Source organism: Hyla sarda, chromosome 8 (genome assembly GCF_029499605.1).
Source record: "Hyla sarda isolate aHylSar1 chromosome 8, aHylSar1.hap1, whole genome shotgun sequence".
NCBI classification, from domain to species: Eukaryota; Metazoa; Chordata; class Amphibia; order Anura; family Hylidae; genus Hyla; species Hyla sarda.
In genome coordinates, this window is record NC_079196.1 from 63,092,032 (window position 1) to 63,111,497 (window position 19,466).

General features: G+C 37.0%; 1 protein-coding gene across 1 annotated transcript in view; it reads right to left on the reverse strand.

The window, feature by feature from the left end:
• Positions 1–19,466, reverse strand: part of TTN (titin) — a 287,825-nt gene that overhangs the window by 45,542 nt on the left and 222,817 nt on the right. Inside the window, exons 254-287 of the mRNA XM_056536637.1 lie at positions 19,268–19,416; positions 18,129–18,279; positions 17,695–17,976; positions 17,284–17,586; positions 16,853–17,155; positions 16,482–16,763; positions 15,004–15,303; positions 14,622–14,924; positions 13,995–14,303; positions 13,614–13,895; positions 13,234–13,533; positions 12,848–13,141; positions 9,795–12,761; positions 9,391–9,711; positions 9,020–9,304; positions 8,611–8,910; positions 8,078–8,380; positions 7,675–7,950; positions 7,284–7,583; positions 6,842–7,144; positions 6,450–6,749; positions 6,069–6,356; positions 5,658–5,954; positions 5,095–5,397; positions 4,700–5,005; positions 4,319–4,606; positions 3,359–3,649; positions 2,931–3,218; positions 2,239–2,829; positions 2,043–2,147; positions 1,722–1,919; positions 1,345–1,641; positions 665–1,252; positions 269–571 (exon numbers count right to left, since the gene is read on the reverse strand). Of these exons, the coding sequence (XP_056392612.1) occupies positions 269–571; positions 665–1,252; positions 1,345–1,641; positions 1,722–1,919; positions 2,043–2,147; positions 2,239–2,829; positions 2,931–3,218; positions 3,359–3,649; positions 4,319–4,606; positions 4,700–5,005; positions 5,095–5,397; positions 5,658–5,954; positions 6,069–6,356; positions 6,450–6,749; positions 6,842–7,144; positions 7,284–7,583; positions 7,675–7,950; positions 8,078–8,380; positions 8,611–8,910; positions 9,020–9,304; positions 9,391–9,711; positions 9,795–12,761; positions 12,848–13,141; positions 13,234–13,533; positions 13,614–13,895; positions 13,995–14,303; positions 14,622–14,924; positions 15,004–15,303; positions 16,482–16,763; positions 16,853–17,155; positions 17,284–17,586; positions 17,695–17,976; positions 18,129–18,279; positions 19,268–19,416 (12,756 nt within the window). The remainder of the gene's footprint in view (positions 1–268; positions 572–664; positions 1,253–1,344; positions 1,642–1,721; positions 1,920–2,042; positions 2,148–2,238; positions 2,830–2,930; positions 3,219–3,358; positions 3,650–4,318; positions 4,607–4,699; positions 5,006–5,094; positions 5,398–5,657; positions 5,955–6,068; positions 6,357–6,449; positions 6,750–6,841; positions 7,145–7,283; positions 7,584–7,674; positions 7,951–8,077; positions 8,381–8,610; positions 8,911–9,019; positions 9,305–9,390; positions 9,712–9,794; positions 12,762–12,847; positions 13,142–13,233; positions 13,534–13,613; positions 13,896–13,994; positions 14,304–14,621; positions 14,925–15,003; positions 15,304–16,481; positions 16,764–16,852; positions 17,156–17,283; positions 17,587–17,694; positions 17,977–18,128; positions 18,280–19,267; positions 19,417–19,466) is intronic.

Consider the following 19,466-nt stretch of genomic DNA (forward strand, 5'->3'; position numbering starts at 1 on the left):
TGTGATAAGAAAGCAATGCAGAAAATTAAAATAAGGAGATGGGGAATACAATTGTTGAGTACAGCATACAATAAGATATTTTCTTTTATATTTCTGTATACTATAACACTTCAATCACATTTTAAAGTGTATTATATTTATTCTTTTCTCATGGTTTGCACAGAGAAACATTTTTTTTCTACGGCTTTCAACATTTCTCTCTTTGACTCATTTAACTTTTACTAGCATCTCAATTTCATGTAGGCATGAGATGAAATACAATACTTACATGCAAGATCTTTTGTTAAAACTGGAAGAGAAGAATCGCTTGGTGGTCCAATGCCAGCCTTGTTTTCTGCACTCACTCGGAATTCATATTCATTTCCTTCTGTGAGTCCAACCACTTTAAGTCTGAGGTCAGAAACAGGTTTCTTTGATGCTCTCACCCATCTCAATCCTTTCTTTTCTCTTCTTTCCACATGGTAGCCAGTAATCTCACTTCCACCATCATCAGTGGGGCGTTTCCATGTTATAGTCACTGTCTCTTTAGTTACATTTGATGCTTCTGGTTTGCCTGGAGGTCCAGGAGGTCCTAAAAACAAAAGTAAATGCAGTTATGGTTTAAAATGATAGATTAGCTATTGTTTTTAGATTGCATGCTACTGATTTTAGTAATAGTCCTTACCAAAACTATCCACCATCTTGACTGGTTCAGACTGTATAGGTTCACCAACACCGTAGTGGTTAACAGCAGAAACACGGAAGACATATTCATTTCCTTGGATAAGTTTGCTAACAATATGTCTACAAGACTGAATATTTTCAGCCACCAGTGTCCACAGCAAACGACTAGTTTCTCTCTTTTCTAGTGTGTAAGAAGTAATAGGTGAACCGCCATCTTCAGAAGGTGGTGTCCAGTTGAGCGTTGCTTTCTCAGCAGATACATTGCTAACTTCAATTGGTCCTGGGGGTCCAGGGACATCCAAGACCTTGACATGTACATGTTCTTCTTTTGTGCCAAAAGGATTGCTGGCGGTGATTGTGTATTCTCCAGAATCTTTACGGGATGCATATTTAACAGAAAGTGTGGATGATGTTGGGCTTGTTTCAATCTGCACAATATCAGAAGGTTTAAAGTCTTTTCCTGCTTTCGACCATACAGATGTTGGAGGTGGTTTTCCAAGGATACTTGTTGCAGTCATGACAATGGTATCGCCTGCTTTAACTGTTAACCCTTCTTTAACTGCTGGGTCAATAACAATAGTTGGTGCCTCTGCAGGGACAAAAAAAAAATAAGATTAGGAACCTTTATATAAGAAAGTATCTACCAAATCAGATCTGACAAGTTTTCTGTCTGGCACATACCATATTCATCTTTGCAAACAACAGTTCCTGTCGTCTCAGATGGAGGACTAATAGCACCAGCTGTATTCTTAGCCCGTATTCTAAACTCATATTTTCCACCTTCTATTAAATCATTGACAGTGAATGCACATTCTTGAACGTTAACATGATTGGCCTTCAACCAACTCTTTGCTGGTATGTCACGCTTCTCAACAACGTATCCAACCAGTTTATGCCCACCATCATATTTTGGTTCTGTCCAAATAAGTGTTGCAGAACTCCTGGTAACGCTTATTACTTCAGGTTTGCCTGGTGGATCTGAAAAGAAACACTAAATTAGCATCCTGTTAGCATGAAAACAATAACCATTCCTTGATGGTAATCTTTAATAAACATACCAATTGGATCAAGAGCCACAACGGATTCAGATGGAAGACTTGGTTTGCCAACTCCAGCAAGGTTAATTGCCATAACTCTAAATTCATATTCTAGACCTTCAGTTATACCAGTAACTCTGTAGTCTTTCATTCTCAGGGGAGTTGTATTGGCTCTTCTCCAGAGAAGGCTGTTTTTCTCCCTGAATTCAATGTGGTAGCCTAAAACCATAATCACATGAAAATTATGGGACTGAATGTCTAATTTACAATACAATACAATAAATCACGTGAATTGTAGACTTTTTGTCAATTAACATTTAAGTTAACTTAAATGTACTGTACCTGTAATAGGTGATCCGCCAGTCTTCCTTGGATCTACCCATGTCAGATTTGCAGAATCATGTCTTATTGTAACAATCTTTGGAGGTGGAGGAGCATCTGGCACATCTAAAACACATATTAAGTATTACTAATGCATCCAAAACAGTACATATGAATAAACATAGCTTCATATACAAATGTACTCTTTTAAACCTACCAAATGGATGTCTTGCAATAACAGAATCTGATTTTAAGCCTTCACCAACTCCATATTTATTTTCAGCACTCACTTTGAAGATATACTCAGTTCCTTCATGGAGTCTGGTAACTCTGAACGAAGTCTTCTGAACAGCAGAAGCACAGGTGACCCATTTGTTGGTCACAAAATCTCTCTTTTCTAGGATGTAATTGGTAACTTCAGAGCCACCATCATCTTTAGGTGGGCCCCAAATTAATGTTACTGCATCTGCAGTAACTTCATCAAACTTAATAGGACCTGTTGGAATTCCAGGCTTGCCAACCACTTTAACAAATATAGTAGATTCTTTGGTTCCCGCAGGATTTTTCAAAGTAATTGTGTATTTTGAGGCATCATCTTTCTGGCATTCACGTACTGTCAAGACAGTATTTACTGCAGTAGACTCAACAGTTACTCTTCCAGTCTCAGTCAAGACTTTATCTTCTCCTTTCTTCCATGTAATTGTAGGTACAGGCTTTCCACTGATTGGTAGTTTAAGTCTGAAAGTGCTACCTTCTTTGGCAATGTAGCATAAGTCAGGCAGATCTTTCAAGTCAATATCTGGTGCAACTGCAAATTGCAAACAAATAAGTACATAATTTTAGAATGTAAAACCACTAAATTGCATTAAATGTGTTTTGGTGGAAACTGTAAAAAAAAACAGTACATACCAACATCATCTTTAGCCACAACTGAAATTTCACTTGGAGAACTATAACCAGAATCATTCTGTGCAGTGACTTTAAAGGTATACTCCTTCCCTTCAGTCAAGTCCTTCATTGAGTATTGCAAATTTTTGGATCTCATTACTTCTTTCCACTTTTCACCAGCTGTCAAGTGCTCTACAACGTATGCACTAATACGACTTCCACCATCACTTATTGGCTTCTTCCATCCAATTGTGCAAGATGACTTGGAAACAATCAGTGGTTTCAGATCTATTACTGGTCCAGGTTTTTCTAAAATAATCATTTAATATGTTTTAATACAACCAGTTTGTATATTTGGATATATGGTTTGTAAAGTTTAATTTTCAAAATTGTATGCCCATGTTCTGTGCTTATCTTTTTTTTTTTAAATCTTAGAATGAATCACTTACCTGAAGCTTTAACGGCATCACGGGTTTCACATGGTTCGCCAATGCCATACTCATTTTCAGCCAGTACTCGGAAAAAGTATGCCTTGCCTTCTTCAAGCGGAGAGATCCTACATGATGTTTTGGGACAGTCAGTGGACACTGTAGACCAGGCTTTCCTTTCAGCGTCACGTTTCTCAACAATGTAATTCTTCACTGGACTGCCACCATCAATAATTGGAGGATCCCATGAAATCATAGCAGAGTCCTTAGAAGTCTCTTTAATAATTAGATTTACAGGAGGTCCAGGAGTATCTAAATAATAAAATAATGGATGAATTAATTTATTAATCATGTTAGCTTAGTAAATGTGAAACCACATGTATAAACTAAACTCTACAGGATAGATTTGAATGAGATTTTTACTGATGTCTGCCTAAGATATGAGCAAACATTTAGTGGCTGGCAAGCACTCTGGTACTGAGGTAGCATGGTGGCTCAAAGTTAGCACTGTTGCCTTGTAACTCTGTGGTCCTTAGCTCAAATCCCACTAAGGGCAATCTCTACAAGGAGTTTGTATTTTTTCCCAGTGTTTGCGAGGGTTTCCTTCTGGTACTCTAGCTTCCAAAGTATACACATAGCATAATTTGAAATTTAGATTGTGACAATCATTGTACAGCACTGAAGGATATGTCGGAGCTATCTAAAATAAAGTAAATTAAATTTGGTATATTGCATAATTCTACAAACGAAAAGACTATATCTTATTCTAAATAAAAAGTAAAGACAGATAAACACAAAGAACAAATAGTTTTAAAATATGAGTGGGAAAATACTGTGTATGCAAATATTTTGTTATTTAAGATTACACACTTAAAAGAATCTAAAAAAAATGTTGCATGCTTGCAAAACTCCATAGTTCTTTATATACCTTTAAATCGTTACCGATACATATGTAATCCACACTTATTTGGGAAAACTTACCAAGGACTTTGACTACAATAGTGTAAGACTTCACACCACTGCTATTCTCCAATGTCAAGATATATTTGCCAGCATCATATTTGTTAACATTTTCACAGCGTAAGAAAGTGTCATGTTCTGTTGTCTGGATGTCTAAACCTTGTCTGTCTCGAAGGTTTGCGTTCAATTTTGACCATGAAATCTTTGGTGCTGGACGTCCTCTGACAGGCACATATATCCTCATTGTAACGCCAGCGCGGAGCACAAGACCTTTCCTCATATCAGCATCAAGCTCACCTTCTGGAGCAACTGTTCAAACAGTGAAATAATTAAATATTATTGTATTGCGGTATTGTATTAATATCAAATTAAGATAAAAAGTGATATAAAATCAAAACTTACTTAGAATATCTTTTGCCAAATGCTTATCTGGAACTTCACTAGGATCACTGTAACCAATCTTATTCACAGCTGAAATACGGAACTGATATTCTGTGCTTTCTATCAAGCCAGTAACAATGTACTTGGTGTCTTGAAGATTCTTGGGCAAATTGCATTTCACCCAGTTATCAATGTCTGCTCTTTTAACTTCAACCAGATAACCAATGATTGGGCTGCCTCCATCATATGCTGGTTTGCTCCAGGAGAGAGTTATACTGCTACGAGTTGAATCAATAGCCTTGGGGAAGGCTGGTGGTCCAGGTGGGTCTGTAAATAGAAAAAAATATATATTATGATTGCTACAAAATGCTGAATTTTGAACAATAAGTCTTCACTTTCAAATAACTTGTACTTACACTGTGGATCCAAAGCAGTTACTGCCTTTGATGCATCGCTAGGTTTGCCTGGTCCAGCTTTGTTCAATGCAGTCACCCTATATTCATATTCAGTGCCCTCCTGTAGCCCAGTTGCTTTCACAGTCCGTTCAATGACAGGCTTCCTGGTCACCTTTGTCCAGTTGAAAGACTTTGTATCACGCTTCTCAAGCAAATATCCAGTAATTGGAGATCTACCATCGTCAGCGGGTGCTTTCCAGCTCACAGTCATATGATCCTTTGTTATGTTGCTTATTATGGGTGGATCACATTTTCCAGGCACATCTTTAAAGAAGAGCAAAACGTTATAACCAATTCATTGAACATGCTAAGTGATAGTTAAACTGACAGATTTAGGTTTGCATCTTTAGCCTTATATTGTAACGTAGTACAGTCTATTTACTATGTATGAAGTATTGCATTTGAATTTTTAGATTGACAATTTTAGGACTAAGATGAGTCATAAAGACAAAAATGTTTTCACACTGTATCCAATATATTGAGAGTGTATAAATGAAAAATAATAAAAACATAAATCAGCTTACCAAATGGATTTTTAGCAATCACAGATTCTGTTAGAATGGGATCACCAACACCATATTTGTTCTCAGCAGAAATGCGGAACTGATATTCATGTCCTTCAATCAACTTCTCAACACTGCAACTGGTAGTCTGGACATTTGCGCTCACTTGTGCCCAGTTAGGACGGCTGGTTTCACGTTTGTCAATGACGTAGTTTGTAATATCAGAGCCACCATCTTCAAGTGGAGGCTCCCAGCTAAGCATGGCACGGTCAGAATAAATATGGTTTATCTTAACAGAGGCAGGAGGTCCAGGTTTATCTAAATCAGAACGCAATAAAGAACAATGAGATCCACATCAATTGACATCTGTTTCACCATGAAGGTTACAGAATATACAAGACACAGTTGTATCTTATCTAGCACACAACTTACCGAGCACTTTCAGCTTGATGGTTGCCGACTTAGAACCACTTGCATTTTCAGCAACAATAGTATATTCTCCTGATTCCTTGCGGTTAACACTGAACAATTCTAATAGAAAGAGGTTACGCTTTGAGGAAATTTTAATACCCTCGGCAGGCTTTATATCTACACCATCTTTCTTCCAGAAAACTTTTGGCATTGGCTTTCCAAATACTTGAGCATCAAGACATACATTTGACCCTGCTTTGACTGTGATTAGAGATTTCATCTGTATGCTGAGATCAATCTTGGGTGGAACTGCAAATGATAAGACAAAATTTAGCACATTGCATTAAACAGAAATAAATGTTAATTCTCTTGTAAAAAAAATAATAATAATAATGCACATACCATTTTCAGATTGAATGGTGACTGGGTCTGATGGTTCGGATGGCCTGCTAATATTGATGGCAGTCTTGGCAATTGCCCTGAACTGGTATTTCTCATTTTCCTCCAAATCAGTGACAGTATATTCTTCTGTTGGAATTTGGGAAGCAATAGTATTGCATTTCACCCACTTATCACCAGGAAGTTTGCAAGCCTCCACTAGGTAGCCAACTATTTTACTACCACCATCATGCTTTGGTCGGGTCCATACAAGTGAAACTGTACTCCTTGTGATATCAACAACTTCTGGTTTTCCAGGAGGATCTGCAAATCAATGTTTCTTTTTAGTTTTTTGCTGTACTAAATTTTATTGAATTATTGAATTGATATATATATATGTATATATGTATACATACCAACTGGTGTTCTTGCTGTTACATACTCAGTAGGTTTGCTGGGCTTGCTGGATCCCGCTTTGTTTAGAGCAAAGATTCTGAAAGTGTACTCTAAGCCTTCAATCATACCAACACATGGATATTCTGTTGAGCGCACTACAGTATCATTGGCCTTCACCCACAACAAGCTGTTTCTTTCTTTACGTTCAATTGCATAACCTGTAATGGGGCTTCCTCCGTCATTATCAGGTCTATCCCATGCAACAAATATGCAATCTTTGTTTACTTTGGTAACACGAGCATTCTTTGGTTCGCTGGGAACATCTGAAAATGTAACAACAAATATTTTTTGTTATTGTAATTTTTAATGCAGTTTTCTGGCCTACAGGTTTTATGATTTACACAAAGAAAAATCATCAAAATATATTTAACACAAATCTAATTAGAAACTTTTGTTACATACCGAATGGGAATTTTGCAATAATACGCTCTGATGTAATTGGTTCTGAAACTCCAAAACGATTCTCTGCACGAACTCTGAACATATATTCTTGTCCTGGGACAAGTTTTCCAACAGGACAGCTAGTTTTGGTAACTGAAGATACAGCTGTAATCCAGTCTCCTCGGCTTACATCACACTTTTCAACAATATAGTTGGTAATGTTGCTGCCACCATCTTCAAGAGGCAAATGCCATGAGAGTGTGCAAGCATCAGAATCTATGTCAGTAACCTCAAATGGTGGTTCTGGTGGACCTGGAATATCTGTAGAAAACAAGAACAAACAAATATTTACTTACTGTGAATGTTTGCTTTAGAAAGATACCGTATTATAGTCTCACTAAGTTATACACACCCATTACTACTACACGTATTCTCTGTGTAGCCACGCCAGAGCTGTTTTCTGCAGACACAGAGTAGTAACCGCTGTCTTTCCTTGTTACATCCTTTATTATTAGAACTGTAGAATTCTGTGCTTTATGTACTGCTAGGCGGCTTGATGGAATTACATCAGTATCTGATTTCAACCACTTCGATACAGGAGCTGGTTTTCCATAAATATGTGCTTCAATCCTAAGTTTTTGCCCTGCTTTGATACTGACTTGTTCAGGCAATAATATCTTAGGTGGCACTGTAAAAAAAAAAAAAAAAAAAAATGTATACTCAAATATAAATTAAAATGTATGTTCTGGTTAATAAACAAAACATCATTGATTACATTCATTGCAGTAAATAGAAAATCTAGTCATTTAACTTACAGAGTTGTTCTTTAATTTCAAATAATCCTTCAGCTTCCCTTGGCAAGCTAACTCCAACAGAGTTTCTTGCTGCAACTCTGAATTTGTATTTTGTGCCTTCTTTGAGTCCAACAACAACAATATTTAGATCTTTCACAACAGAATATTGAGTCCAGTTGTTCTCTGGCTGTCCTTCTGCCTGGAAACTAATTACATAACCATCAATTTTGGCTCCTCCATCTCGTAATGGTGGAAGCCAAGCCAAAGTAGCACTGTTCTTTGTTATTTCCGTAACATCAAGTTTTTTAGGTGGATCTGGTTCGCCTATTGAAAAAAGACAATAATGAATAAAAATTATTGTGCCATTAGTTTTGGTAGGATAACTGTTAACCCCCTCTCCCTTTACATTTTCTATGGACAAGAAAATGTAATGTCTAATGTACTAATATTAATTAAAATGATAAATATTTAAGAATAAATAATATGCATAATTTTTTTTATTTCTCACTATAATCAATATGAACAGGTTACACAGTCTATAGTTTAATACTTACTTAAAGGATCTGTTGCAAGTGTAGGCTTAGGAGTATCTCTTGGAACACCTGATCCATATTCATTGACAGCAGTAACTCTGAAAAAGTACTCTGTTCCTGGCACAAGATTGGCAACTTTGAAACTAGTTTTCTTCCAGTCTGCCACTACGGTCGCCCATGTCTTTCTATCTACTTCTCGCTTTTCTAAGATATAATGAGTCACTTGACTTCCACCATCATTTTCTGGAGGCACCCATGAAAGCTGACATGACATTTTTGTGACATCTGAAATAGTAAAGTCTGCCACAGGTCCAGGGGTATCTATTAAAAGACAAAATGATATTCTATTAATATATACAAACCTAAAACACATAGAAATATAATACTTATAAAACAAACTCTTTCCTTTATTTCTTCATCTTTAACTTACCAAGTACTCTCACATTGACAAACACTGCTTTTTCACCTGCTGCATTAACAAGTGACAATGAGTATTTGCCGGAATCCTCACGGGTGGAGTTGGGAATAACTAAGAAAGCCATAGTATCAAGAATATCAACTTGGCCTTTTCTAACAACGTTATCTATGCCCATTCTTCTCCACGTGACTTTGGGTGCTGGTCTTCCTCTTACAGTTGCAAACAAACGGATAGGACATCCTGCTCTTACAGTAACCAATTTTCTCATGCTTGCATCCAATTCAATTTCAGGAGTTTCTGGTAATATTAAAGAAAAATTTGCTTTTGGAAAGAAACATTTTGGTGATTTCATGGGTTTTCTACAAAATACAGGAAAAACTTACCCAATATTTCTTTAGGTGAAACAGCTTCTTTAAGCTCAGCAGGTCTTCCAATGCCGACCTGGTTCTGTGCTGAAACTCTAAATTCATATTCCTGTTTTTCACTAAGACCTGTCACATTAAACTGTGTGTGAATAAGCTGAGCTGCAACATTGCATCTTTTCCAGCCTGCCTCTTTATCTGTAGTTTCACTTTTAGGTCTCATTTCTACAATATATCCAATTATTGGGGCACCACCATCGTAGACAGGTTTACCCCATCCTAGAGCAATTGAGGTTTTTGTGCTATCAACCACTTTCAGATTTGTTGGTGGACCTGGGGGTTCTGTAAGGAAAGCAAAATAGTAAGAATACTATATACGGAATGTATCTCAATAATACATTAAAACAAAATATGATGTGAATTACCTATTGGATCTTTAGCAACCACAGGTCTTGATGGCCCACTTGGATCTCCCAGACCAATTTCATTTTCAGCTTTAACACGGAATTGGTATTCATGTCCTGGGATAAGATTAGGGACTTTAAGGCGCCTCTCTGATATTGGTGATTTGGTTACTGCAACCCATCTTAGTGAATGCTTTTCTTTTTTCTCAAGAATATATCCCGTGACAGACTTGCCACCATCAAACTCTGGTGGATTCCAGACCACTGTCATTTCTTCCTTGCTTACTTTGGTGACCTCTGGAGGCTCTGGAGGGCCAGGTCTACTATATCGTGTTTTGGCAACAATAGGTTTGGTTTCTGTTGGTGGACCAGTTCCCATTTTATTCTCTGCACGAACTCTAAAGATGTATTCATTTCCTTCTATGAGTCGAGTTACTTGTGTACGAGTTAGGATCACAGAAGAGGAGTATGTTGACCATACCATACGTTTGCTTTCACATTTTTCTACAATATAATTTTGTATCTCACATCCACCATCATCTTCTGGTTGGTCCCAACTGAGTGTACATCTGTCACTTGATATTTCTGATGTTTTCAGATTTTGTATTGGTCCAGGCACATCAAGGACATTAACAGTTGCATGTGCAGTGAAACTTCCTGCAGGATTTGTAGCTGTGACTACATATTTACCACTGTCTGACCTCCTAGACTTTTCCAGAATAAATTTGGTGTAATCTGGTACATTATCAATCTTCAGCCTAGGAGATTTTGTTATATCTCCTGTATCTTTATCTTTTGCCCATGCTATTTCAGGTTGTGGTTTTCCTCTTACTCCTGCCTCAAGTCTAATTGTATCTCCAGCTTTCACAACTACTACTCCAGTCAATTTTAGGTCTAGTGCAGGTTTTAAAAGTTCTTCTTTTACTAAGACCTCACTAGTCTTAACCCAGTTGCTTTCACCTCCTTCATTCTTGGTCTGAACTCTAAATTGGTATAGCTTATTTTCCTGGCATCTATCTATAAGATAGCTTGTTTCTTTGATACTGCCTTTGTGAACTCTTTCCCATTCATCTGAATCTTTAGGTTTTCTTTCAACATGGTATGAAAGGTTAGGGCTTCCACCATCATAATCTGGTCGCCTCCATTTCAGATAAACAAATGTTTTTCCTACTTCAGCAATATGGAGGTTTTCTGGTTCACCAGGCTTTTCAACTGGATTAATAGCCAGGATGGGTGTTTTAGTTTCAATAACAGGACCAGGTCCAACTTTGTTTTCTGCACAAACTCTGAAGCAATATTCATGGTTTTCTATAAGAGTTGCTTTAATTAACCTCTTTGTAAGATCAGAGGAAATGACGTACCATCCTCTTTGATTTGGCTCACGGTATTCTACAATGTAGTTTGTAATTTCTGAACCTCCATTATCTTGTGGGTTTTCCCAGGAAACAACACAAGAATCTTTAGTGATATAAGTTAGCTTAAGGTTCTGACAAGGTCCAGGTCTATCTAGAACATTGACAATGACCACACCCTGTGCTTGACCACTGCTGTTCTTGGCCACAATTGTATATTTTCCATGGTCTGCTCTTGTTGCAGATTTTATGTGTAAACAAACTGGAGGAAACTCTTGAGTTATTTCAGTTCTGTTGTCTTTGGTTACTAACTTGCCATCTTTCGACCAAGTAATATCTGGATCTGGTCTGCCTTTTACACGAGCAGTAATATTTATAGTATGACCAACTCGTACAGTTAGCAGGTCACGACAAGTCAAATCAAGATCCACTTCTGGTGGGTGGAGAATGTCCTTTGCAATTACAGATTCTGGAAGCTCTCTAGGCTCACCTTCTCCAACAATATTTGCTGCTTTAATACGGAATCTGTACTCATTTCCTTCAATCAGACCTGGAACTCTAAAAGCACATTGCTTAATGAGATCATCAGTGTTAATTCTGTTCCACTGCGCACTTCCTGATTTTTGGCACTCAACAACATATCCCAAAATTGGACTACCACCATCTCTAGTAGGTTTTGTCCATACTAAATCCGCTGATTCTCTGCTCTTGTCTTTGAGTTTGGGATTTATTGGTGGTCCTGGTGGTGTTATAGGACGAGAAGCTTTAATTGGATCTGATATTGGTGATGGTTTACTGAGTCCAGCAATATTCTCAGCAAATACTCTGAATTCATAGGTGTTGCCTTCATATAGCCCAGTAGCACGGTATCTGAGATCAAGCACTGGTGTCTTGTTTACTCTGATCCATTTACCAGAAATCTCTCTTCTTTCAACAATATAGCCACTAATTGGACTTCCACCATCAGATTTAGGAATTGTCCATGTGACAGTTGCAGCATTTTCAGTTATATCTGATACCACTGGTTTGCCAGGTGGTGATGGAGGATCAAACATATGCTTGGCAATAGTTGGTTTAGATTCTAATGGTTTACCAATACCCATCTTGTTTTCAGCGCTAACACGGAAAGTATATTCATAACCCTTCTGAAGTCTGGGAACCTTAGCCTTAGTTTGAATACTTCCAGTGCTTACTATTCCCCAAGTTGCTTTCTTGCCTTCACATTTCTCTACGATGTAGTTCATTACAGGGGTTCCACCATCATCCTTTGGTGGCCTCCAGGAGATCACCATATATTCTGGTGTAACTTCCAGGATATCTAATGGACCTGTTGGTGGCCCAGGGACATCCAAAACTGTCAGATGCAAAGCAACGGTCTTGCTTCCAGCAATATTTGATACTGTCAACTGATATTCCCCTGTATCCTTTCTTGTACAATTTTTGATTGTAAGTACAGTTGAGAAACTGTCAGTATCAATTTTGAAGTTGCCTTCTGACTTTATTTCTTCGCTGTCAGTCACCCACTTAGCAGTTGGAACAGGGATTCCTCTTATGATTGCAGGCATTCTAACTGTTGTACCTGCTTTGACTACAAGACCTTCAATTAGCTTGACATCAACTTCTATGCTTGGTGCAGCTGACAAAAGAAACATAATGAACAGTTAGCATAGTAAAATACAATATAATAATGTTTACTGTAGTTAGTATTAGTATTATTATTACCTATTTTTTCTTGGCACTCAATTGGTATAGTCATATCTGGGCGACTAAGTCCAGCAATGTTCTGAGCTCTTACACGGAATTTGTAAATCTTTCCATGCTTCAGACCTGTAACAACGCATTCTGGTATGCTAACAGTCTTAAAGTTGGTCCAGTCTTCTGCACCATCTTCTTGATAATCTACTACAAAACCAGTGACTTCAGCACCACCATCACGGTCTGGGTAGTTCCAAGCAAGAGAGACTTCAGTTTTGTCTACATCCACATGATGCAGGTTCTTTGGTGGTCCAGGTGGATCTGTGCAATAGATAAATGTATACATTATTTCAGGTTGATGGCTCATATGAAAAATTATTAATTATGCTAAGTATACTGTATATTGTACTTACAAATTGGATCCATAGCCTTTATTGGTTTTGGTGATTCCACATAAGGGCCACGTCCAAATTGGTTTTCGGCAGCAACTCGGAACACATATTGTGAGCCTTCCATGAGGTATTTAGCCATAATGCTGTGCTTTTTAGATGTAGTTGAGACAGGTACCCAATGAGGGTTTGCAACATCACGCTTCTCAATCACATAGTTGCTAATGACTGCACCACCATTGTCCTCTGGCTCTTTCCAGGTAAGATAACAAGAATCTTTTCTGATTTCACTGATTAGTAGATTCCTTGGTGGACCAGGTTTATCTAAATTAAGAACAGTAACTATTATTCTTAAGTCTTTTGTTAATGTATAAAAAAAATGAACAGAAAAAAAAATATGTTACCTAGAACAACAACTTTAGTTTCAACAGTCTTGGTGCCAGCTTCATTTTCTACTGTCAAAGAATACAATCCTGCATCTTCTTTGACAGAGTTACGTATTTCAAGCTTGCTTCCAACAGGCGTGACCACAATATCTGCCTTTACAGGTACTTCTTTGCCATCCTTCTTCCAGGTGACTTTAGGGAATGGTATTCCTTTGATTACAGCGCTGAGTGTTATAGTATTTCCAGCCCTGACCTGCTGCTCTCGAGCCATGTTTGCATCAATCAACAACTCAGGTGGTTCTGTGTTAGAGTAAAACAACAAAAAAATAATTTTAACAAAATTATCAAAAATACTGTTAGCCTTAATACGTATATATAATTTTAGTACAATAAACTCACCAAGCCTGTCTTTAACTTGAACTGGGTCCCGGACATAAGCAGGCTCAGATTCACCAGCTGAATTTACTGCCATTATTCTAAACTTGTACGTTTCTCCCTCTGTAAGCCCAACCACTTTATGTTTTGTTTCAGGACAGCCATCAGGGGCATGATTAGATTTTTTCCATTCTTCATCACCAACCCTTTGGTATTCTACAAGGTAGCCAATTATTTTTCCTCCACCATCATGTCTTGGTGGGTGCCAAGACAAGTCAACAGAATTCTTTGTTTTGTCAACTGCTTCAGGGTTCACTGGTGGGCTTGGTTTGACTAAAGAAAAAAATATAAATTATGTAATTTAAACAAAGACTAAACATTTCTAAAGATTTAATTATATTTTGCCTTGTTGGAGTAAATATTCATATATATTTATATATATATATATTTTATATATATATATATATATATATATATATATATATATATATATATACATACATATATATACATGTAGGGAATTGTTTGAGTAAAAGGGATATTTGCATATATTTATCAGTTTAATGGAAATAAACTTCCTCTTTAGTCAAAATACTATTAATAAAGGGAGCTATAAAGGAATGATTGAGGAAATGTAAAAAGTGCACATACCTATTGGATCATTAGCAAAGACTGGTTTGGATGGTGGACTTGGGTCACCTACACCAATTTCATTTTCTGCAGACACTCTAAATTCATATTCACAGCCCTCTAGCAGATCTGTGACTCTGTATTGTGTATCTGGATAAATTGGCTCCCTTGAAACTTTGACCCATCTGTTGGACATGGTTTCTTTCTTTTCTACGATATAGGCAAATATGGGTTTACCACCATCACGTGGTCTATTCCACAAGACCAATGCAGAATCTTTTGTAACTTCCTTAACAAGTGGTTGTTCCGGTGCCTCAGGAACTCCTAAAAACATAAAAATTTATAGTTAAATCATGTTCGTGGTAGAAAGTTATGAGCCTTATAATGTTAAAAGGTGACTTACTGTAGCGGTCTTTGGCCTTCATGTCATCAGATAGAAGAGGATCGCTTATGCCATACAAATTTTCTGCACAAATTCTAATGGTGTATTCTCGTCCCTCAAGAAGTTTAGGAACTTTGCAGGTTGTTTTGGTAGTTGCTGATGTTACAGGCATCCAGAGGTCTCTGTTGCTATCTTTCTTTTCTACAATGTAATTAGTGACTGGGCTACCACCATCATCAAGTGGAGGCTTCCAGGAGACAACCATGTGATCTTTGTGAACTTCATCAAATATCACAGGACCAACTGGTGGCTGTGGTCGATCTATGAAAAAAAATAAAAATAAATTGCATATAATGTATTTCTTTAACCTCTTAAGGACCAAGGACATACCGGACATCATGAGTCCTCTACCCTACTATAACGCAGGGGCCACGGCACCTAGCAATGGCCGGGACCCTTGGCTAATAGTGCACGGCACTGATCGCGGTGCCGCATGCTATTAACCCTTTAGACGCGGCGTTCAAAGTTGATCGCTGTGTCTGAAGTGAAACTAAACTGCTGCCTGTTAGCTCAGTGGGCTGTTCGGGATTGCTGTGGCGAAATCGTGGCAGCTGTAGGACATGAGGAGGGTCCCCTTACCTGCCTCCTGGTGTCCGATCGCCAAATGACTGCTAAGTGCTTGAGATCCAGGCATGAGCAGTCAAGCGGCAGAATCATTGATCTATGTTATCCTATGGGATAATAAAGATCAATGTAAAAGATCAGTGTGGGCAGTGTTATAGCCCCCTATGGGAGCTATAACACTTCAAAAAAAAGTGAAAAAAAAAAGTTCATAAAGATCATTTAACCCCTTCCCTAATAAAAGTTTGAATCACCCCCCTTTTCCCATGTAAAAAAAACTGTGTAAATAAAAATTTTAATAAACATATGTGATATTGCCGCGTGCGGAAATTTCCGAATTATAAAAATATATAGTTAATTAAACCGCACGGTCAATAGCGTACGTGCAAAAAAATTCCAAAGTCCAAAATAGCGTATTTTTGGTCACTTTTTATATAATGAAAAAATTAGTAAAAAGCGATCAAAAAGGATGATCAATACAAAAATGGTACAGCTAAAAACTTCAGATCACGACGCAAAAAATGAGCCCTCATACAGCCTTGTACGCGGAAATATAAAAAAGTTATAGGGGTCAGAAAATGACAATTTTAATCGTATAAATTTTCCTGCATGTAGTTTTGATTTTTTCCAGAATGAATGGATTTTAAGGTGCAAAATTGAAAGGGTTATAATTTTTTAAGGGTAGGGAGGAAAAAACTAAAGTGCAAAAATGTAAAAACGCTCAGTTCTTAAGGGGTTAAATTCTACACATTACAGACACACACACACACACACACATATATATATATATATATATATGATAAATATGTTGTTATTGTTTTTTTTTGTACATGCATTACTTAAAATAGCAAATGTTTTTGGACTAAAAAGCTGCTTACCAACTATAGTTACTTCGCACAGTCCTTTTCTTGATCCAGTACTGTTTTCAACAGTCACACAGTATTTTCCTGAATCCTCTCTAACAGACTTAAGTACACCCAGACACAAAGTTGTTGGAGTAGTCTTGATCTTTGTATGTTCATCTTCTTTAACAGTTATACTATCTTTAAACCAGGTAACCTTTGGAGCTGGTTTGCCTGTGTACCGGCCAGTCATAGCAAAAGCTTCCCCAACTCGCACAATCAGTTTATCTCGGAAGTCAAGCTCAATTGTTGGAGGTGCTGTAAAGAAAAGTCAATAGCAATATTATCCTAAAGATTGTAATACTATGACTTCTTCATCAAGGTGGAATAAATAGAAAAAATCATACCTAATTCATCTTTGCAAGTAATTGGTTTTGTGCAGAATGAGGGTTTTCCTTGTCCTACAATGTTGACAGCACTGACACGGTATTCATATGTGTCACCCTCTTTCAACCCATCATGGGTATATGTTCTATTAAGGAGCTTTTCTTTGGTGACTTTAAGGAATTTGTCTTTTCCAATGAGTCGGCATTCCAACACATACATTGTAATATCAGATCCTCCATTATATTTAGGTGGATTCCAACTCAAGCTTACTGAACCTTTTGTGACTGCTGTTACTTGGAGATCCTCAGGACGTTCAGGTACAGCTGTAAGGAAGAAGATGTAGCCCTTAAAAATTGATAACTAGCTGAGGATTCATTATTGAGAAGGATAATAAATATAATTTGAGAAAAGTCTATAAATAAAAAGAATAAATACATGTCTATGAACTTACATATTGGCTCTCTTATAACTATCTCTTTGTCAGTCTCTACAAATGGTCCCATTCCAATACTATTTTCAGCTGCAATACGGAAGAAATATGCTGTTCCTTCAATGAGCCCTTGAACTGTTGCATTTTGTCTGGTCACAGTATAAGACACTGGAGTCCACCCTCGGCGATCAGCTTCACGTTTTTCAATGATGTAGTTTGTAATTGTTGAGCCTCCATCATCTTCAGGTGAGAACCAGGTCAGTTTGCAAGAGTCAGTTGTTAGATTTTCAGTCTGGAATGGTAGGCTTACTGGGCCAGGAACATCTGTAAACAACAGAAAATCAGCTTATTGTATACAGTATTTTCAAAATCTATTTTTATAGTGATTTTATTAGCATGTATGGATATATCCTAATTTAATGTTTGTATTACCTAGAACGTCAACGATAATAGTCTTTTTTCTTTCACCACCAGCATTTTTGGCCACCAGAGTGTACATTCCTTGATGATTTCTCTGGCATTTTTTAATAACCAGAGATGAACTTATAGCTGTTGTCTCAATGTTAGCTTCAGGTGGTAAGGGCTTTTCATCTCTATTCCAGGTAATTTCTGGTGCTGGCTTTCCAGAAACATAAGCTATAATTCGGATAACACCACCAGCATGGACAACAATTCTGTCTTTGACACTGGCATCTAGTGAAATATCAGGTAACACTGAAGGGACAAAAGCAAAATAGATTATATTAGTTTTATATTAGAACACAGATCTTTAGCCCAAAAAGAAAAATGCAATATTCAATATATAATTGTGATTTTAACATTTTCTACTGATGTATGTTAAAATTCAAAGACTTTTGCGTAAATACCTATACGATCTTTGGCTTCAATGACATCAGTGACTTCTCCAGGCTCTCCAACACCAGCAGCATTAACAGCTCTTACTCTAAACCTATAGAAGTTGCCTTCTTTGAGTCCAGATACCACAAATTTGGTGCCTCTGACTTCTTTGTCCTTGGCCTACAGATGAAATACATAAGTAAACAAAAAATAAAATAATGTACACAATATTGTAAACAAAAAATTTCAATACCGTAAACATAAATCAACAATTATTTATTTTTGGGCAATTCATATACCAGGAAAAATATATAAAAAATGATTAAAAATTCTCCCAAATCAAAACAGTAGCAATAAAAACTGCACATCACAGCTCAAAAAAAATGTGCCATAATACAGCCCTATACACAGAAAAATTTAATTTAAATGCAAATTTAAGCATACTCATTTTCGTACAAAAAGATATAGGTCCAGATTTATCAAACTATGTAAGAGAAAAAGTAGAGTCATTTTCCCATAGCAACCAATCACAGATCAGCTTTCACTTTACCAGAGCTGGTTAGCTGAGCTGTGATTGGTTGCTGTGGAAAAATTACTCAACTTTTTCTCTCCAAACTATGTAAGAGAAAAAGTAGAGTAATTTTCCCATAGCAACCAATCACAGATCAGCTTTCACTTTACCAGAGCTCGTTAGCTGAGCTGTGATTGGTTGCTGTGGAAAAATTACTCAACTTTTTCTCTCATACAGTTTGATAAATCTGGGTCATCATTTTTTTAAAGTAGTAAAAATAAAACAAAACTCAATAAATTTGATATCATAGTAATTGTATGGACCTACAGAATAAAGACATGTCATTTTACGGAAAAGTTCACTGCGTAGAAACGGAAGCCCCCAAAAGTAGCATAATGATGTGTTTTTTTTATTTTATTTTGCCCCACAAATAATTTTATTTTTGTTTCACTATACATTGTGTGGTAAAATGAGCAATGTTACTACAAAGTACAATTGGTGGCACAAAAAGAAGCCCAAATACGGGTCTGTAGTTGGTAAATAGAAAGCGTTATGGCTAATAGAAGGCGGAAAGAACAAAAGTTAAAAAATTAAAAATCCCTGCATCCTTAAGGAGTTAAATAATAATAATATAATTTTAATTTTTATAGTACAAACCTTTTCCCATTCTTCTTTTCCTTCTTCTTTGTATTCCACAAAGTATCCCGTAATTGGAGAACCTCCATCTTTAGATGGTGGAGTCCATTCTAGATCAGCTGTAGATTTAGTCCAGTCTGTAACCTTTGGAATTGGTGGTCCAGGTGGAGCTAAGGATGAAATATACATTATGTGTTACTTATTTAGTAAATCGAAATAG